This window comes from Pleurodeles waltl, chromosome 11, assembly GCF_031143425.1.
Source record: "Pleurodeles waltl isolate 20211129_DDA chromosome 11, aPleWal1.hap1.20221129, whole genome shotgun sequence".
Classification (NCBI taxonomy): Eukaryota; Metazoa; Chordata; class Amphibia; order Caudata; family Salamandridae; genus Pleurodeles; species Pleurodeles waltl.
In genome coordinates, this window is record NC_090450.1 from 920,210,907 (window position 1) to 920,233,426 (window position 22,520).

At 43.0% G+C, this 22,520-nt stretch overlaps 1 protein-coding gene across 14 annotated transcripts in view; it reads right to left on the bottom strand.

The window, feature by feature from the left end:
• Positions 1–22,520, bottom strand: part of CLIP1 (CAP-Gly domain containing linker protein 1) — a 543,241-nt gene that overhangs the window by 50,280 nt on the left and 470,441 nt on the right. For all 14 annotated transcript variants that reach the window (XM_069214950.1, XM_069214948.1, XM_069214943.1 and 11 more), the window contains 2 exons: positions 18,951–19,068; positions 15,901–16,060 (listed from right to left, as the gene is read on the bottom strand). In XM_069214950.1, coding sequence (XP_069071051.1) covers positions 15,901–16,060; positions 18,951–19,068 — 278 coding nt within the window. The remainder of the gene's footprint in view (positions 1–15,900; positions 16,061–18,950; positions 19,069–22,520) is intronic.

Below are 22,520 nucleotides of genomic sequence, written 5' to 3' on the forward strand. Positions count from 1 at the left end.
GTGGGTCAGTGCACAAAGGGGATATAGCAGTTCATGAGAAAAGCATAATAAGGGATAGAAACCAGTGCACTATAAGGATAACAGAATGTGCCCCCTGCATGTAAAAAGCTGAGTATGGTCGTACATAATAAAGACAGAACTAGGGATGCTGAGAATCGAAGATGTACCAAACCCCCCAGGGGACCTAGAACATGGATTTGAAAGCAGAATCGCCTTATCCCACTGCTCCAGTGGGAAAGGACATTCCTAAAAACATAGGTTGTTCCCAGAGATTCCTTACTTATAGAAGGAACTATATAGTAACTACTCCCAAAAGAAGCACCTAACAAGTTCCCGGTAAGGTATAATTAAATGTAGAAATATGGCTAAAAGCCTACACCAACTGACCCGCAGAGATGGGAAGTGAAAATGACTCTCAGAAGTACCCTGTAGAGAGCAGTCTCTTAAGTGACAAACCCATTAGCAGGGATAATAAAACAAAACCTTTAAGAGGTATCAGACCAAAACAGGGTCACAAAGAAATAATGGAACCTGTCCAAGACAGTGGAAAAAGAAACACAATACCTGCAAACTAAGGAAAACCAACTTGGGTGCTAGTCAGAGTGAACATAATAATAAGAAAAGAAACTGCAGCAAGCAGGCCCACCACACCGGGTGTCGTACTGGAAGGAAAAAAGCATTCTACCCCTAGAGGCGGAAAGAAAAGCAACAGGGGAATAGAAATCGCCCCTGAACAATGGAAGGAAACCTATATAAAGTGAGATCCTGTACCACTAAATTGGCGTAAAGCTGAGTCGGCATGTGCACCAAAACGTGATGTGCCATCAAAAAGGCATGACAAGTAAAGTTGCCTGCACATCCTCCAAAAAATTGGAGGGCCACAACCATGCCCGCTGACTCAGAGCCATTGAAGAGACCACAACCCTTCCAACAGAATTGGTGGTATCCACACCACATCTGATAATAAGCTTGGCAGCTTGCAGACCATCTGTACTAAGGGAACCAGAATATTCCAAGCCTCCTCTGGAAGAGAAGGCAAAATACGCTCCACAGAGTCCCACAAGAAGTCGAAGAAGCGAGCAAGAACACAAGAAGTGTTGATAGTGAAGGGCAGAGCTAGATGAAGCAAAAAAAACACCTACCAGAAGCGTCAAGCTGCCCTGCCTCTTGCTCTGGAGGGACATGAGTAAGACTCTGTGCAGCTAAAGCAGCTTGCACCAAAAAGCTTTGAATAGTCGGATGCCGACGGAGGCAAGATGGATCCCTCTGGGAGTGGTCAGTGTCTATGTGAAATAGAGTGTTCTACAGGAGGGCCAGATTCCGGCTGGGCCCAAGCCCCCAAGAGGATATTATAAAAAGTCTCACAATAAGGAAGGTCATGCTCTACAGAAGGCTTATCAGAATGTAGGACAACAAGTAAAGGGTCTAGTAGAAATCTGTAAATCCAACACCTCCAAAACATGTTTTAAACATACCCGCTAGAGCAGAGCTTGCCTCTGTAGCCAATCCAGGGGGTGGAGTCCAGGCCACTAGCGTTGCCCAATTCAAATAACCAATCTGATTGTGTATTTGGAATGGTGTCAGAGAGGGGAGGTCGATAATCCAAACCATGCCCCTCCAATTGGGGAACTGCAGGATGGGCTTCAGAAGACAAAGGGCAAGAATCAGAGATAGCTGACTCCATTGGCGCTCCTCCCGGCGTCAAGATCAATTTCGACAGAAGTCGAGAGGGTGAGACCACAATATCGGAAGGTGTGTCGGTCGAATTCGGTGAGACTACCATCGAAGTTGACCGCATCACCACCCCGGACCCGGCAAAGCAGAACACAATGCTGACAATGGAGCTGGAAGGGAAGAGTCAGGCACGGGAGGTGGAAGCCATAGAAGGCTGTGCACTGGCACCAAAACGACTCCAGAGACGGAATCGGGAGGCCCAACAGGCACAGAGGGCGAACCCGCCGGTGAAGATCCTGTCAGGGCACCCTCCACCTCACTGGGGCCCAAAGGCACTCCAGGGGAAGGGGTAGGCCCAAAAATGATGTGCAGGGATGTGTAATGGTCCTGCATCTGGGCCAGAGTCACCATGGCGTCAGGAAAAACAGGAAAGCACGGGGCAGACTTCTGCATGGACTCTTCCTCAGAAGAATGAGAAGAGCCGCGTGAAGGTGGTGAAGTCGGAGGATGGCGCGACTTCGACCGCGGACGATGCTTACCTTGAAACGCCGATGGAGCCACATGTGAACGGCCACTGGAATATTCGCACAGACGGACCTTGGATGGAGAAGGACTCTGACGTCTACAGGAGTCCTGGGAAGACTGTGACAACTGCGCTGCCAGGAGCTTCATCCACCGCTCCCTCAACGCTTTCAGCTTCAGATGTTGACAGGCATCTCAATCCTCTGAGTCGTGGTTGGTGCCTAAGCACCACATACAGACAGAATGGGGTTCTTTGAACAACATCTGTTCAGCACAGGACCCACAAGGCCTAAAGCCAGAAGGCATACCCACTGTTCCAACCAACGGAAAACCGTTGAAAAAGGAGGCCAAAAAGTGGCGGGAGGAATTGCTTCTCCGGATCCACACTGCAGCACGGAAAATAAAAAAATGACATCAGCACGTTGGAGAAGGGATTATATGGACTCTGTCGACGTCATATCCGGTGGACGACGTCAGTACAGAGTCGCACGACACCCTCTACCGAGGCGCAGACATACTGCTGAAACATTTTTTTTCCAGATCCAGTCTGGCACCTGGGGAGAATTCCAAGCTAAGGAATCTGCTGCTTTGCTAATGTCAAATTTAGGTATGGGGGATGATGTCTTCCCAGGGGGGAATCCTGAAGGGCGGATTAGGGCTTATCCTGCAGTACTCTATCACAGCTTATGTAGAAATCGCATATAGTGTGCATAGTGACAGTGTGGTAGGACTTTTCCTGTGTTTCACTTTCCTTGTCACCATTTTGCTTCTAGTATATTTCATCATTCTCATTATCGCATTTCATGCCATTTTATCTAAGATGCAGTTGATTCAATAAATCTTATTGAACCTTTTTCTGCCTCTGTTTGTCTTTGCATGTGTGAGACTAATGTAACTAAGAGAAAAGGATGAGATCTGATCCACCACGATTTCTCTAAAAAGTCATTATGTCATGCGCCCAGTTGCTACAATTCACTGCCAGTTGTCCAGAAATGGATTAGGACGACAGTTGTCACATGGTGTGGAATTGGACTCAGTTCCCCACAATTCAGGTGATGCTGCCATCCAAATCCTGCAGCCTCTTTAGGATAAGGAGAGCCCACACAACAACTTCTAGTTGTAGATTCCTTACCTTTGACTAGATACCCATGCAATACCATTCCCGGAGATATGTCTGCAAACCAAGACAATACTAGAAAGTAGAGCAGGACCGAACGGGCAAAGTACCCGTCCCACGGACCTGACTGTCTGGGCAGTAGTGTTTAGTAAACATGTGTAAAGATGCCCACGTTGCTGTTTGACAGATATCAAAGACTGGAACTCCGTGTGCTAACGCAGTTGTCACAGTTGTATCTCACGTAGAATAAGCATGCAAGCCCTTGGGTTGCTTTTTGACGAGTGCGTAGCAGATCTTAATGCAGAGTAGACCCATTTGGAGATGGTCCACTTCTGTACTGCCCAACCTTTCTTCGCACCCACATAAACGACAAAGAGCTGATCATCCACCCGAAACTCTTCTGTACAATCAAAGTAGAACTCTGTCGGATGATTGCTTCTTGCAGATGGTACTCACTAGAATGTGCTGAGAAGAACCTAAGCATTAAACCACCATCTTGAGAAAGCAGTTTTGCAACCACAGCAGCTGACTGATAGATTCCATTTTCTGTTCAGCGTGCAACAGTAACATTTTCTTGCGCCGTTTTTATGCTCCAGGTGATTCTAGTTTCACTGTGGGCAGCGTGGGTCAAATATTCTATCTGGCTGGTGGTATCTCGTTGCACTCTGGCCTGTGTTTCTTCATTTGTCTTGAGACAAAAAGACAAACTTGCTGCATGTTACTTCAGGCATCAGAAACACATAGTAGTGACAGACCTACACTAATTCTGTCCTTCCACCTGAATGCAAGAAACAATGCTGTTCTAGTTGTTCATTTTGGCAGCCAAATGTAAGGAAATAGTCCATTACTTCTAAAGTGCATTACAGGACTATAATTGATTAGTCTGTGATGTTTAATTTTATTTGTTTACATATATCAGAAGACCCTCTTTTGATTTCTCTTATCGCGCAGTCAAATAAAAAAAAATTAACTGTGGCACTATACACATTTCAAGTAAAAGAATTACTTCTGTCGGCCATTTGTGCCAGTAAACATTTACAAGGCAGGACTTTCATATTTGGGATGGTGTTAGAGCAGTTACTTAGACTGCTATGTCATCTTCATGACATGCAAGACTAAAGTAATCATCTTAGATTGAGTGCAAATCTACATATTTATACGGGGAGAAGAGGCTATTTTTTTTACTGCTGTCATGACTGTCTGTCTGTGGGGTGGGGGAGAAAGAAAGGGAGAGGGAGGCTGCACTGCTATTCCCCAGCCTTAGAAATTACAGGCTAGGGTGCAGTGTGCCTCGCAGTGGCTGGAGAATTATGTTATTTTCCTCATGAACAAGTTACTTACCTTCGGTACCAACTTATCTGGTAGAGATATATTCTAGTTGCAGATTCCTTACCTTTGAACTCTCCCCCCAGGGGTCAGACCGGATCCAGAGAATTTTCTGAGCAGTACTCCTGCATGCCGTTAGGTGGGGTTGATGGGCTCCCCATCTGTCATCGACATCGTCCACACCATATATATATATATTTTTTAATCTGTTTATTAGTTTATCATTGTTTGCATTTAGTTGAATATATCCACACATTATTACAGCAATTTATCGTTACACTTGTTGTGTTACTGCAATTTACATAATGTGTCGACAGGATAATATAAAGAGTCCACACCATATATAACGTTGCAGGTCCTGTATAGTTACCACCCCGGCACGCTGACATCAGTTTCTTTTCACGACTTTCCACGCCAAACACGTACTGCCAAGAAGAACAGACTACTGGTATGTCAAAACTAAGACCCTTATTGGGGGGTGGGGGGAGGAGTTCCTGTCCCTAGAAATCAGTTCACATGGCAGGGAGGATGGGCTGGTCAATAAGAAATCTGAAACTAGAATGTCTTTACCAGATAAGGAGATACTGAAGGTAAGTAACTTGTTCATCTGATACAGACTTTGTTGTATAGCCATTTTAGTGATATCTTTGGGCACGTTATTTTAACAACTGGGCCTGCTGCTTGTGTCCTTTAGCCTAGTAACATTTATTATTATTTTAGAATCGGCGACATTCATGGTGGTGTTTTCTTTTCTTTATCTAATTGTTCTTTTCCCTAGCATAGCATTACAGTTCTTAGCACAATATTCTTTTCACGACGTGCTTTCCTCAACACTGCAGCAAGATAGGATTGTTGGCACAAGTGGTACACCGTCTCTAACGTTCACAGAAACATAAGTATCTTTACGTAGGCACATTTCTCAGAACGTCTGTTATTTTATTATAAAACATTTTCCCTGTCCCATGGACGTTTGAGGGAGGTTCCTGCCAGATGACCACAACCGCATGCTGGCTGACTTTGTTACAGCTGCTTGCTGAAACTACTGGTTCCTTGGCCCTACTTGGGGATGGTGTCTCTATAGACAACAGGCTTCTTTGCTAATGTCAAATTCAGGTATTGGGGATGATGTCTTCCCAGGGGGGAATCCTGAAGGACGGATTAGGGCTTATCCTGCTGTACTCTAACACAGCTTATGTAGGAATCGCATATAGTGTGCATAGTGACAGTGTGGTAGGACTTTTCCTGTGTTTCACTTTCCTTGTCACCATTTTGCTTCTAGTATATTTCATCATTCTCATTATCGCATTTCATGCCATTTTATCTAAGATGCAGTTGATTCAATAAATCTTATTGAACCTTTTTCTGCCTCTGTTTGTCTTTGCATGTGTGAGACTAATGTAACTAAGAGAAAAGGATGAGATCTGATCCACCACAATTTCTCTAAAAAGTCATTATGTCATGCGCCCAGTTGCCACAATTCACTGCCAGTTGTCCAGAAATGGATTAGGACGACAGTTGTCACATGGTGTGGAATTAGACTCAGTTCCCCACAATTCAGGTGATGCTGCCATCCAAATCCTGCAGCCTCTTTAGGATAAGGAGAGCCCACACAACAACTTCTAGTTGTAGATTCCTTACCTTTGAATAGATACCAATGCAATACCATTCCCGGAGATATGTCTGCAAACCAAGACAATACTAGAAAGTCGAGCAGGACCGAACGGGCAAAGTACCCGTCCCACGGACCTGACTGTCTGGGCAGTAGTGTTTAGTAAACATGTGTAAAGATGCCCACGTTGCTGTCTGACAGATATCAAAGACTGGAACTCCGTATGCTAACGCAGTAGTCACAGTTGTATCTCACGTAGAATAAGCATGCAAGCCCTCAGGTTGCTTTTTGCCGAGTGCGTAGCAGATCTTAATGCAGAGTAGACCCATTTGGCGATGGTCCACTTCTGTACTGCCCAACCTTTCTTCGCACCCACATAAACGACAAAGAGCTGATCATCCACCCGAAACTCTTCTGTACAATCAAGGTAGAACGCCAATGCTCTTTTTGGGTCCAGGTTGTGAAGTCTCTTCTCTTTCTTAGAAGGATGGGAGGGTGCGTAAAAAGTAGGCAAGGTGATGGATTGGCCTACATGAAAGGGCAAAAAGGAGGCCCTAGTTCGGAGCACCACTTTGTCAGGATAGATGGAAAGGTAGGGCGGTTTAGATGACCATGTCTGCAGCTCATTCACCCTGCAGGCAGATGTTATGGTCACAAGGAAGGCTTTTCAAAGTGAAAAGCCTGAGAGGACAATTATGGAGATGCTCGAAAGGACCGCACATCAGAAAGGTCGAAACCAAATTCAAATCCCATTGCAGCATAATGAATGAGGTTAGAGGAAAGAGATGTGTAAGGTCTTTAAAGAACCTATTAACAATAAGAGATGTAAACAAAGAAGGTTGATCAGGCAACCTTAGCAAATTTCTTCCAGCGACAGGCGTATACAATTGGAAACTCCAACAAGCAAAACTGCTGACATTGCACGTTCACTGCGGAGGGGAATAGATTTAACCAATGTTCTCCCCACTGTGAAAGAGACCTTGCGCCACACCTTCGAGTTGCCATTTGTGATCCAGTAGACATTTTTGGCTGAGTACATCTACTCTGGCATTCAGAGAGCCCGCCAGATGTTGAGCCACCAGGTATATACCCTGCTGTTCCAGCCAAATCCAGACGCGCAGAGTCTCCTGACAAAGGGTCCACAACCCTACCTTGGCCTGCAGTACCACATAATGGTGGTGTTGTCCGTGAACACCTGCACGATCTTCCCCTTGACAGAGGGAAGAAATGTGTTAAATGCTAGCCGTATCGCACAGAGCTCCAACAGGTTTGATGTGGTGTCCGGACTTTGTCGGAGGCCAGATGCCTCTGATCGCCACATCTCCCAGGTGGGTGCCTCATCCCAGGAGTGAGACATCTGTGACTACTGCCAGATCTGGTTGGGGAAGGGAGAGGGAAATCTTGCACAGTTCCCTCCGAGATCTGGACCTAGTCTGGGAGATTCCCCTGATGCTATGCCCACTGTAACATCAGGTCCCACTGCAGAGGCCGCGTAGGCCATCTAGCATGTGTCACCAGCAGGATGAAGGAGGCCCTAAGGCCGAGAAGCCTAAGAATTATTCTCACCGAAATCCAGGATAGAGGCTGAAACATCGGTATCATAGTCTGAATATCCTGGACTCCCCGCTCAGGAGGATAAGCCTGAAACTGTGTGCAGAACAGCTCAGATGAAAGGGAGCACCTGAGAGGGAGTTCAGTGTGACTTCAGCACATTTATAGTGAACCCCAGCAAATGCAAGAGGTCCACCCTAGTCTGGAGGTGGGAGATGACAGCCGAGGGCGAGCCCGCCTTCAACAGCCAGTCGTCGAGATAGGGGAAGACTGAAACCCCTGATCTGCGCAGATGAGCTGCAACCACCGCCATCACCTAGGTAAGGTCAAAGGGGAGCACGGTGAACTGAAATTGCTCGCTGCCTACCATGAACCACAAGTAATGTCTAAAGGCAGACAGGACGAGAATATGGAAATATGCGTCCTGCAAGTCCAACGTTTCTATACAGTCCCCTAGGTCCAGGGCAGATAAAACCTGAGCCAGAGTGAGCATTCTGAACTTCTCCTTTTTGAGGAAGAGACTGAGGGATCAAAGATCTAGGATAGTGTGGAGGCCCATTCTATTTTGGGTACCACAAAGTAGCAGTAATAGCAACCACAACCTACTTCTGGCTCAGGAACCCTGTTTACAGCTCCTTTGGCCGAGGTGGATGTAACTTCCTCGTGGAGGAGGGATAAGTGACCCTGTTATCTGGTCGAAGGGTGGTGACATGGATGGAGGGGTAGTCTTGAAGGGGAGGGAGTAGCCCTTTCAAACTATCTGGAATATCCACCTGTTAGATGTGATGGATTGCCAGCAGAGAAGGTGATGGTGGATCCTACCTCTAACTGCCACCTCCATGGCAGTGGTGTAACTAAACTTGAGGGGGGGGCCCCCTGCAAAGTACATGGATAGGGACCCCCACTTTAATTGGGAGTAAGACTAGAAATGCATAGAGGCTGCCACGGGGGGCATACTGGCCAGACCGCTGGCTCCCTGATCCACGAGGTCAGTGGCTCTCACACCCTTGGCCACACAGAGGCTGGGCGGCATGCGTGCAACGGTGACTGTCAGGTCCAGCTGCGCCTTCAACTGCGCCCTGTATAGCAATGTGATCATCCTCATCTGTCCAGTGATGAGAAAGTAACACAAGCATTAGTGTTCTGGCAGTCCCACAATACTTTGGCCCCACGACTCGCGCACTCCATGCAAAAGAACACCGTGAAGCAAAATGTGTCCCACTGGAAAGGACAATCCTCGTTCCCCACAAATAAGTCACCCATTATATGGATGCCTGCCTCCGTCCATCGGCGAAGCCCTGACCAACCCCCCCACTCGCCACCAACGCTGGGCAGCTAAAAATAACACCTTGCATGTATATGTTAATTTAGTGCACGTCCTCTGTAGTACCCTAACTCATACGAATCATGTTGTTCTAATCAATACATTCATATACTGAAGTGGGCACAGGTTCCATCAAAACAATAGTCAAAAATTCTTTGGAGGGTAGGCTACATTCTTAATGACCTATACTGTCCCACAAATAAACCCACTGCAGCTCTGCCGCTAGATAGTAAAGTTTAAAATCAGGTGCAGCTGCTGGGAAGTGCAGTTTCTGCAGTGCCACACAGCGTTGTGAGGTACCCAAATATAACGTTAGTAGAATACCATCCAGCTCTCAAACGAACTTCTGTTGGAGTTCCACCAGGAGGGCCGCAACCAAATAGAGGAGTCGGGCAGCATCTTGGCTGTAGTGGTATGTTCACCTGAATGGGCTCTTTCACCATGCAACGTAGTGGGTAGATCCCCAGTGAGTTAGGTGGCCCCACTGGGACCCAGGATCAGGCAGTACTCCGTTTGGGTGAGGAAGGTGTGCGGCTCAGCTGTGGCAAGGTTGTGTCAGGTGGTTTCGGGGCCTCTGTGAACAATGCGGGCCGCCATCTTGAACCTGCAGAGTGCTGCTTGCGACTCTGCACCGATGTCCTCCTGCCTCACTAGGCGGTCTGAAGGACATCCGGGGGCTCCAAGGCAACATGAGGGTGCGTCTACAGGGTGAGCAGGAGGAGCACCGGCTGCTAGTAGCCTGGGGATCGCGTCCGGTAAGGAGCTCACTCCGCCACATCCTCAGGGTATGGTAGCTGGCTCCACCCCCTCCCCCCTAGTTTATTGAGAGACATATGTCACTGTAACATATACAGCCTAACAGCATCCAGTTGTGAGCAATGAAAATCATTTTGCCTTAATAGTCTTGGTAAAATTTCCAACATCCATGCACGCTGTAAAAGTGACACACCTACAAAGTAAATGCAACACTTATGCCAACTTCATAATCATTGTTATCAATAAACAGTTGTTCTAAGGTGTTTTTATGTTGTTGTCAAAACAATCGGCAGAGCAAAATTGTGTGACTTAACAGATCTGTTTTTCTTTTCAGTAAGATGCATGTTAGTCTTTCAGGTTTGTTAGGATATTTCTATTTCTTCAACCACATTAACAAAATAATGGAGTATATGGATGCAACATATAGCCTGATACCCATGGAAAGTTATGTTTCAAACCAAGGACGTTAAAGATTTTTTCGGTTGAAGTATTGTCAGGTAAAATATCAAATCTGCCCTCGCTTACTATTTTTAGCAACATGAAGTGATTTACAGGAGTTCTCTGAATTAAAAAAGGTATATCTTATTTGGTAAACAGCTCAAATAGGTATAACCTTATTTTCTTATACTTCTCCCTTTCAGATTTAAGCAAATCATTCCAATTAAGTTGAGCAATTGAATGAGCCCCACTGTAGGACAGCTTGTTAGTAAACTTAACTCTTAATGATTACGCTTCCAGATGAAGTATTATGACTTCAAGCTCAAATCAAAGACTCTACTGAAATAGACTTTGGCGTACCTAATAGCTTTTTTTTTTTATAAGTTGTTGTCTAATTTGTTGAAATTAATATTAGATTTGGTGATTAAGGCGACTGCTTCATATAATATTACTTGTGAGATTTTTGTCAGAGATCGCAGATTGAAAAAGCACAACTCCTTGGTGGTAATTAAGGGGTTCCTTGTAATGAACAGTGCTCAGTCCACTTAAGAGTGGAATCAAATCTGAGACCTAGATATTTATAACTTGTTGCTTTATATAGCCTTTCACTGCTGAGCACACATGGGTAAAGCATTATTATTAACCAAAATGCAAGATTTGAGTTGTGGTCACATATATTGACATTTTCCAGCTACAACAGCCTGCTAAGGCGTTTAAGTGGCACTGGAGAACAATTAGGTCTATTATGACCTACTCATCATCATACAGTAATATATTAACAGGGAGTCCGGCAATCCCTGGAGGTTTTCTTTTGACTTTATTGATAATTATGAGCAGATCTGCTAAAACTAGTGTGACTAAAATACAACCCTGTTTTAAGCAATTTTTATTTTAAATTTTCTCATAACCATTTCCCAAAGGGTCTAGCTGTACTAGAACTATGTTTTACTATGCAGACACTGAATAACAGCCAACACCCCAGCTGGTATTCCAAAGCAATGAAGCTTCTTCACCAGTAATTTGTGGTCCACACACTTAAAACGTACATGGATATCCACAAAACACGCAAATACAGTTCCTTCAGAATAGAATTTAGGTGCACAAGGCAAAATATGATGTATAGTACTAAGAACCGACTGGTTCCAAAGCAATGAAGTTGACAGATTGTACTTAGTTCCCCTGTCCCTTCAGTACAACCATTGCAAAGACTTGAAAAGTGCAATTCAAAAGTGAATTAAGCCTTAGAGACTGCAGATCTTTAGGGCTACCATGCTTTGTATAGAAGGGGTAGATAACAGTTCCTCTTCAACTGTGGGCAACTCCCTTGTAGCGCATATGTGTAAAAATACTTATTAGCTTTAATTACAATGTAAGGGATGCCAACTAGGCCCAGAGCTTTGCTGCAGCAATTGCTGTCGATTCAGAGATCTTATTCAATGTGGTGTTATGTTTATATTTATGTATTTATGATAAAGGTTCTGGGAGGCAGCTCAAGCTTTAACCAACCCACAGCCAAAAAAGGCTTCCTAGTCTTCTTACTTTGTTCGGTTTCGTTTTTTAATTTCACTGAATCCTTAAACATAGAAAATGTTGTATTAAGATAAGCATTTGTTTACATGATTTTTCTGCTATTTCCTTTCAAAAGCTAATCTAGCATCTCACCCATAAATTCAAGATATTTGTCACCAGACCCCCTTTCACAGGGCAGCAAGGGTTGAGGTCTTTTACTTCTGATGTTCCAAGGCCCATCCTACTGTGGGTCCTGAGTAACTAAAGTACTACACCTTCCAGGACTTGACACAGCAGTAGCACGGGTTGAGCAATCCTAGGCTTTTCAAGGGGGAGATAGGTGTGAGGCACAAACAGGCGCAAAGTTCAAAGCAGAAACATTAGCCACAATAAGGTAATTATCCAAATACTTGCTTTTATGAAAAATCTGTGTTTTAACATAAGTATACAAAGGAGAGATGCAGTGCAGTAAATAACAACCACAGTCTTGTAAGGTCGGCAAGCTAGCATCATCCTGAGCTGTATAGTGGAGTCTCTCCATACCTTACTAGTAATGTTGGTTATTCCTCATTTGATACTAGAAATGACTGAGATGCGTGCTACACTAGAGCCCGTGCAACAAAGTCCAAGTTTGCTCTTAATAGTAAACTTCAACAGTGCTACGTGCAAAGTTCTTGTAAGTCCTCAACAGGCCTACGGTCTCAAACTATCTTACCTGATGTCTGCTGGCAAGTGCAGGGGGACCAGGGCACTTCCCTGCGGACTCTTGTCTCCTGATGATGAGGTTCTGCACCTCGTTTAGTCTCTTCCCAATGATGCGTTGACCCTCCGTTAGTCTCTAGACGGCTAACGTTAGAGTCGTACATCCTCCTCTGCAGCTCCTGACATTTGATAAGTGTTCCTCATAGCAGCCTGGGCACAATGATCCAGGGGGTGGCCTTGCCTTCATGGTGGTCCCCATCCTGGTGCATGGGGATCACCCTTTCTCCTTTCAAGGATGGTAGCTCTTACCTCATGGTGGGCCCCCTCCGGGCTTACAGGTTCTCCGACTGGCTCTGTACAAGGGCAACGGCCTTTATTTCACACTGGTCCCAAACTGGCACATGGGGCTCCCTGGCTGGCTCTGCACTAGTGAGACAACTTTTACTTCATCGTGGCCCCCACCTGGCATGCAGAGCTTGCCAAATGGTTCTGCCCAAGGACAACAGTCATTACTTCTCAGTGGCCCCCAATAGCATATTGGGGAGGGGTGACTGGTTCTGCACAAAGGTGATGTCCTTACTTCACAGTGGCTCCCTCCTGGCACAGACTTGTCTCAACAGGACCAAGAGTCTCAAACTGGAGATCCACTCAGCATGTTCCTCGCTGAGACATCCTCCCTCCAGACACTCTCCAAATCTTTACAGCATCCACTGGTCTTGATAGGAAGAAGGCTGGTGCTCCAGCCCAGGGCAAGTGGTCTTGACGTTCTAGGTGATGGACCCTAACTAAACAGGTAGGCTAGCAGACCTTAGTGCCAGCAGCTAGAAGTCGCAGCTATCTTCTCTACCGTTGAAAAGTGCTGTTGAGTGTGGGACTCATGCTCCCGCTTTTCTAGTCCAAATCCAGACACAAAGGTTATTTACTATTTCCTTCAAAATTAAGGCTAAAGGTGTAGGCTCCTTTGAAGTGCTCGCTCTTCTGCACTGTCCGTTGTCAAAGGACAGTCTGCCACAGCACGAGTGGCTCCAATTCTGACTGAACCGCCACACAGTCAAAGGTAATAACCCGGGATTACACTTGGCTGTCAGCCTCCACTGAAATATGCCTTGTAAAGGTTTAAAGGCCTGAGCCTTCCTCTCCATCAAGATTCCCTAGTCCACAGTGCCAACCTTGACAATGAGCGCAGTCCCCATGGGCCAGTAACTTCCTGGAATCAAAGAGACCTTTGATGTTCTGCTCCGGACCCTTCAGCATGTGTTCCCAATTCCATCTCTCAGGAATGTCAGCAATACAAATCTGACTGGGGGTTGCAGTCCTCACCCTTCCTACCCTTTGCAGTCCCGTTTTCTCAAACACACACAGCCTGTTCACACTACTGCTCACTATAAAACATAAAATGGTTATGCTGCCACCACCCAGTAAGGGCAGCAACCCGTGACCTCTCTGAGGGTAGCACTGGTGCTCCCCTCTCAGTCTAAGAAGGCTGCATTACCATGAGACAAGCCTAGGGCATGGCGCGCACACACCTGATCCGTTTCCCTCATGACCAAAAATCACTACCAGGGCTACCGATATGCATGCAGCTTAGGCACATCTATCACCATGCAGGGAACTTTTCAGTCCCTACATTCATGATTTATGAACATTAAAATACATTCTATGATAGAAAAATATTAGTTGCATAGCAAATGTTAGATCTTTAGCATCCTATGTCTTATTATTGTCTATCAGAGATGATGTGGTGAATTCTGAGAGTGGGTGGGATCCTTCACAGGTTACCCCATTTTAAATTTATTTAACCAATCACATTTTATTTCTGATTTTAGTGCTCTCTGTCTTGAATGATTCTGAATACATGCTTTCAGAGGAAAATGATTTATTACCGACCCTGGGTATGGTTGTCTTTCGTGCTCAGTATTACTACTACAAGTGCCATTCTCAGTATCGGCACAGTACAATAGTTGGTCGTGTGCATGACAGCTTGCCTTCTTGAAGTGAAACCGCTGTTGTATTCAACATGTAATGTAATGTAATGTAATTCGAGATTTATAAAGCGCGTTCCTACTCAAAGAGCATCGAAGCACTGGGAAGAAAGCACGTAGTAAAAAATAGACAGAGGATAAGCAAAATAACAGAAATAATGAAGATAGAAACATCGAATAGAAGAAACTGAAACGAACCGAATCAAAGACCCTGATCTTGATGTACCAAAAAATTTACGAGGAAAGAGCCAAGTTTTCACCATTTTCCTAAATTTCATATAACCTGATTCTTGCCTAATATTCTGTGGGAGAAAGTTCCATCCTCTGGCTGCAGCTACTGTAAAAGCTTTGTCTCCCCATTTGGCTTTATGTGTGCGAGGGACCTGAATCAAGTGAGCTTGGGAAGACCTCAAGCTTCTTTTAGGTACATGCAGGAGGAGTCTGGAAGTCAGGTACTGTGGTCCTATTCCATGAACTGCCTTAAAACTAAGACAAAGCGACTTAAACTGGATACGCTGCGCTACTTGTAACCAATGTCCTGAGACTTTCTCTAACTGATATACATCGTGGAAGATTAAGAACCGCTCTGACAGCGGAATTCTGAACTAATTGGAGTCTTTTTATCAGCCCCTTATCCAGATTAAGGAACAGTGCATTACAGTAGTCTATCTTGGACATTACCAATGCCAGGATAGCAGATACTCTCCATTCATGTAACAGATAGGGGAAGATTTTTCTGAGCATTTTAATTGACCATAAACTGATGTTTACCACATGATTAATCTGTTTTTTAAAAGACAGATGTTCGTCGAACAAGATGCCTAGGTTTCTAGTAACAGTAGTGGGCACAGGACAGTTACCACATTCAGAGGGCCACCACCGTGAGTTCCATAAATTCTTTCCAGGTCCAAAACATAAAACTTCAGTTTTGGTGGCATTCATTTTTAGCCAATTAGTCTTCATCCATTTACTCACTTCCACCATACTATTACTGAACCGATCTGCATCCTCCTCCCATGGCTGATTAATAGGAATAATAAGCTGGGAGCCATCAGCATAGGAAGATGGAATGAAACCAAAAGTACGAATTAGACTAGCCAAAGGCGCTACATACACATTAAAAAATGTGGGGCTGAGGGAAGATCCCTGCGGAATCCCACATGACAGAAGATAAGGTCTAGATTTAAAATCACCACAGCTAACTGTGGTCCATCTATTTGTAAGAAAAGACTTCAAAAGTTTAAGCGCCTTGTCCCTCAAACCCACATGATGCAAACATGAACTATTACTGTGTTTCCTTAAATGACCATTTCAGAACATAAAACCATCAACAATTTTCTGAGTTCACTTTAGCTGGTTAAGTGCGATATCAAAAAAACATTCTGTTTACCTGAGGAATTTGTTACATTGTAAAGCTGTCGCTTAAGTTCATTAAGTTCCTGCTCCAAGCTCTGCACCTTTTTCTGCAACTTCATCTTATCAGACTCCAGTGATTCAACGACAGACTGCAAAGATTTAGCTGAGGCATTTTCACCCCGGAGCTCTGCGATCTGAAATTATTTAAAACAATGTATAACGCTGGTCTTTAAGCATCACAATCTTATCAATGTGAAGCAGCCCCAGCCCATAAATCCCCAAATCATTTGCTTTCAAGCATATTGAATTTACAACCACCAATGCTGGGGTCTTTAGGCATTTGCATCTGATGAAGTTAACATCCTGATTAATTGCTACTCTTTGATCAGCACCACTTCAAATGCTCTCAAAGTTTACAATTTGGGTCTTGGTGGGATTCAGGGACTTCAGCAGTTGGTGATGGGCAAAATAACCTTACAACCTAAAGATGTTGGTTTGAATTTGACCTAGCCCAATAGTAGTAGAATGTCATCACATATGTATCGCTTATTTCGGATCATTTATGCTCTGACTTACGGGAGATGACTCAGCAAACTCAGTGGCGAGGGATCCAAATTACCAGAATCACAACTGGCACGCTAGTTGATGGTGGAGTCAAGTACAAACTGAAGGCTGAAAACTAAACCTTTCTTTCCTACCCTGAGCCTGGTCAAAGTTTGTTAGCAACAATCAGTAGCATGCATGGCACTAAGCATTTCATTCTACAAAGCAACAATATTTTTTCTCATGTTTCGTACTCTACACTGATTTTCATTTTTATTAGGAACACTAAGGAATTCTTAGCATCACAAAAGCCTCAAGCTGTTGTTGGCAGCAGTGTGGCTGAATATAAAAACGTTTGCCAATTACAATTTAATTTGACAGCTGACCAAAAAGGCGTAACTTAACGTTGGCCGCACTGCACATGATTCACAAAAATCGAGATGCACTTTACGCATGTGCAACCCATGCACATGTTAATGGAGAGTCATGGCGTAATTCTTTTTGAGTCAGAGTTAGAGAAATTCAGGACCAATGTTAACATAATTCTGGGGTAAGCCACACTAACTTGAAAAAAATTGCCCTTTATCTTCAGATAGATGACAGGGGTTCCTGAGCAAGTCAGGTGAATAGTCATGGAAGTGCAATACAATTGAGATAACCAACCACACAATATTGTCATCCATAAACCTATATTTGAAGCACCCGAACACCTCATCTACACATTTAAGTAATAATAATAAAAACCCTGGCAGCAGTAAAATGATTTACTACTGTGGATTTTTCCACCAGTACAGAAAATCCCCAGAGGTAACTCCCATGCAAGGGGTGGGACGTGAGCATGACAAGGTGGTGTTTGTCTTGTAAGTTTGTGAACACCTATAAACACATATGTTTGTCAGCATTCACAAACTCTTATCTGATCCTTTCCACTGAAGAGCTGGAATAACTCCCCTTCCAGTGTAGAATTGCAATTATGTTATTAGGAATGGAATCCACGATGGATTTCCTGACCCTGTGATACTCAATGGTAAGCAAGGCTTGTTGTTGAAAAAGCTCACAACTCTGAAGGACCATGTTTACTGTTTTTCACTTTGTAAGCTTGGAACGCAGTTATGATGCAAGGCTTGCCACGAGGACAGCACCATGATGTACTCTCTTGCATGCTAGCTTGAGCAATACATTAAGACATTTATCTTCCTGTGCATGTGTTGTTTATCTGAGTGGAAGCCCCATGATCAACATGTGTCGAACATAGGCCATTATTTCATAAGTACTGTAACTATTTTTGCCTATCTGACCTTATGTACCAATGTTATGAAACTGTAACTGGAATCTTGGTTGTAATGTTCGAGAAATTGATCAGGTGGCGATAAGTAATAGGACCAAATGTAAAAAACCTGGTTACGCCTTTGTGGTTTGAGGGGTTAACAGATTGTGTGTTAGTTCCGCAAATTGGACTCTTGAACTTGGTTTTGCCAGTCAGGTTCTCTGTGTCACGTTAAAATAAATTTTTCTTTACCTTTCTTGGCGCGCTCCTGTCTTCGATTTTTCCTGAGTTTTGAAGCTTCTACACTAGGATAGGAAAGGGAACAGATCATCCTCACACTTAGGAGGGTGCAGTGTAAGGGCGTTTCTCCACAGGGAAAATGTTTTCCCATGGAGGTAAAAAAAGAAAAAAACAAATCATATTTGCACAACGGGCTTATACTGAAATCAGCACTATATAAATTTCAGCACTGGGCAGTAGTAGTCAAAAGATATTCCCAGTAGTGTGCATGGAAACCTGTGTCGTCCGCAGGTGTCAAGGGGTAAATCTGAGAGGGGCTGTGAATTGGGGGAAAAAAGCCTGGTCTACCAATACGTGTACTTTTTCAGGACTCACGCCCCAAGTATTTTAGGGGTTAAAAAATATTATGCAATGCACACCCCGTATTCAATCACACTACATGTTTAGAGTAGGAGGTGAAAAATGAACAGCAACGGTATTCACAGGGGAAGAAACAAATGAAATGGTTTTGAAATGGTAACAAACTGCCATGATTTTTCTAGCCCCACACCTTACACAATGTATGTGATGTGTTAAGTATTCCCCTACTGTTTTTGAGAAGCAGTGCAAATCGGTGATGTACATGTCTACTATACAAAAATGTGAAAACATTTAAGCATGAAGATGAAGGAAATGTGTAGAAACATGCGTTACATAGAACGCTATGCACATGCACTGATATAAAGTAAGCAAAGCATTTAATGTTCGACCTTTGTGGACGTGCAGCATCCAGACAGATATATAACTACATTACGCTGAAGAGGGACTGGTGTGTCAAAGAAACATTCTACATTTTCAACAAGATCAAACATTCCTCACCCCTAATCTTCCTAAATTACTGAACCTAGTTTGGGAGTTTCAGTTGATCATTTTACTTTTTAGCACTCTTGATCATTCTTTTCACAGAAACTATTATACTAGTTGTTAGATATACACACCACCCCATTGTACTACATAAATACCATAAACAAAAATGAAGAAATACAAATCTTTACCTCATTTCTGAGTTTTTCAAGCTCTTTGTCTTTTTCTGTGATTAAGGCACTAGTGACACCAATGGATTTCTGCAAAGAAAGTTTTTCTTCATCAAACTGTTTTTGCAAGTCCGATTCTCTGTATGAAAAAATACCAAGTTTGAAAAATCAAAACACGTAACTGAGAAAAGAACCCAAACGTGCAAAAGATAAGCATGGATATCTAGAGTTGAACAATACAATGTACATATTTTGAACACAATTTAGTGCTCTGTACTTTATTTGAAATGTATTATAAATGTAATGTTTTATTTTAACAAAACCAGCAAATTAAAAGTTTACCTACGTATACACATGCCAGAATCTGCATACCTTTGTGTCCATTTGAACTTAAAGAAATATGTTAATATCTTTAGAGGATGCAGAAGTAGAAAACATGTTGCACAGGATGATCTGAAAAGCTTCACATGAGTTTGAATTAGAGTTAGGTTCTCTAAAGTGACAAAGTGCATGCAAAGCTTTCATATGCTACTGGCATGCAAAGTATTGTTCACATTGCTGGAAATATCAGATAGCTCTCTTAAAAATCACTGTAAAAGTTATTATCGACTTCGTAAAAAAGAGAACTGTAAACGTTTTGGAGAAAAGTCATTCAGTTGAATAATGTATGGGTTTAAATTATCTCTGTGAATATAAACATTCTAGAGGCGTCCAGTTACCAAATTGCATTCAAGAGCTTCATGCAATCAACTAAAATATGCCCTTGGTATTAAGATTCAGAGCAAAAGAGAGTAGTAAAAAATATTCTGTGGAGCACTTCGGCTAGTTCTCACTGTGGAGGCAGACAACCCGACTGCCTCCATTTTATTTTTAAAATAATGTTGCCAAAATATTTTAAAATAAGTTTGTCACCTTCCGACTCTAGTTCCTAAGAAAACCCATAGGATGCAAAAGATATCACAATTTATTGGTCTTTGTTGGACACAAGTCTTGAAAGCTTTTTATTTCATTTTCTTGGTATATAATTTTCTGTCTCTGGAATACTGTTTAAGTCATGCTGTGTTTTTCTAGTCCTATGGATTTTTTAAACATAGATTTTAGTCATACATATCATGGTTACAACGAGGTATGCTTACTTTAAATATTCCCAAAGTCTTCGTATGCAAGGGTGAAGGGTTCTTGGTGTAATTTAGCGGTTACACAGACTTGTTAACTCCCTCATGGTTGTGGCTGCCAGCATAACCCTGAGCCTTTGCGACAGAGGAGGGTCTTGCCCGTGGTGAGCCAGTACCCGACCCTATGTGCATCTCCTACTCCCCAGGTAACAGGACCACATGTGATGGCAATAGCAATGGTTAGTGGGGGATGACGAAGGCACTAGTTTGTCCCGAAGACACTGATAATCATGCCTCTGACAGCAGTATGAGCTATCAAAGGTATGTTTTAAATTCACATTTTTTCTAGTTTGTCAGCAGCTTGTCTTTAGGGCTCTTCTACTGCAGTGAATCTTACGATCTGACATCATCCAAAGGAACTTTCTTTGGCAATAGGGTGTAATGCAAGTTTTCCTGAGAGCAAATCACCTCCTCAGATTCTCGCCCTGGGTTCGGAACTTTAATTGGCTACTGAAGTTCGTGGAACATTATCAGCACCATTCCTAAGCACAGGTAAGCTGGCAAAGTAAGTCACTGTAGTATCTTCAGGTGATCGGAATAAACAAGGTACTTCATGGTCTGAAGTGACTGCCTCAGAAGAAGCAAGTCAAAACAAATGACAGCGGAGCAGACTCAAAATTTTATGTTCTCAAAATTATAAGCATAGATCTCGCTAGGTGGTATCAATTGCATTATGAATAGTCGTTGTTCAAGTTTTTTTTCTATTTGCTTGCTCATGTCTAGACTATTCAAGTGGATCACTAATGATGAGCTTGCCACAATGTATCAGCCGTTTTAGATATGGACAGAGCGTTCCATATATGTTTGCTGAGGTTTATTACTGCAGTAGTCAGAGAGACCAGTAACTTCCTGCAGTCTTGCTATTCCTTATAAGATGAGATACATAAAGTTAAAAGATCATGAAGTAAGAGAGTTGGAGGAGTCAGACACTGAACACAATACTACTTTTTTTTACACACACCTATAATTACTTTATAGTCTTGTGTGTGGCAACAACATTGTTACGATTTGGACTTTGACCACAGCCCCCATATCATTGAGCACACGCCTTCCCAAGGAAAAGGTTTACATTGACAGAAGATAAGTGAAATGAATAACTTTTCAAAATATTATGGCAATGTACAACACGCCACCTTTTTTTGGAAGCTAGAATTGATTTACTTTATGTAAATTACTGGTGCAAAAAGAAAGAGAGCTAAATATATGCAGCACATGAGAGACAATACTTGAATAAATGAATTCCAGCATGGATAACACAACTGCAAAAAAGTGATCTTCAAGCCTAGCATGATATGTCAATCTGGAATCGATAGTAATAAGTGGAGAATCTGGGTTTCAAATAACTAGCTTTAAACCATTTGTACAGATTTCTTTTGTAAGTTCAAATAGTTTTCCTCTAATCATGAGCTACTGAATATAAAACAATTTAAAAAGTTGTGCTGTTTGCCAGTGACACCATTTTACACACACTATTGCTATTTTACAACAACCTTTAAACAATGTTAATGTAAAGTGCACTATTTATACTGCACAGAACATACAAACTATAACATTAATTTCAAATGTTAGTTCAACTAAATACTGGGATATTTTAAAATGTTGTCAAATTTTCCATAGTTTAACTACAAGTCAGCATCGTGATTCTTTTACTAAAAACACAAGAGGTCTCAAATACTGGTTATAAAGTAAACACTCTGGTAAAATTATTGTAAACAATTAAGGTTTTCAGTCTACTGTGAATGACTTTATGGGAATGGTAAAACAATCAGACTGTTGTGCTTGGTCAGTCTTTTATTTTTAAATTTTTAAAGAAAGATATTTAACAAGTTCAGAGACTGAGAGCATTAAACTAGCTAGCATCATCAAAGCCTTCAGGGTGTCCACACAGCCATGTTTAGACACGTGCATGAAGGACTTCTGCACGACTCTTGCCTCAGAAATCACAGATATGCTAAATGTGTCCCTCCCCAAGATACAACTTCTGAAACAGCCAATTATCACCACATTCTTGAAAAAGCCAAAAGCATGCTCTGAGTTATTAATTGTTTTTGGTCTTTTGCAAGTCTTTCTAGGCCACCTTACTGGGCAGGCTTTAACAGGACTACAGCAGAACATGACACAAATCTTCTGCATGATCACTAATTAGGGATTAGGTCTGTGAAAGGGACTAACACAATGATGTATGTATTTGTTGAGTGCACCATCACCAGTAAAGATGTCCTGGCGCTGAGCAGGTGTGTGTTTAGCCCTGCCTATAGTAGGTGGGTTGAGAAAGAAAACAGGTCATAGGTTTATTGTGGAATTCAAGATGAGAAAAGGAGGCTCTGATGTGGTGTGGGTGGTCGTTCCATGCTTTAGGAGCGATGTAAGTGAACGTTCATCCTCCTAATGTGGTTGTGTGTATGCGTGGGATGTG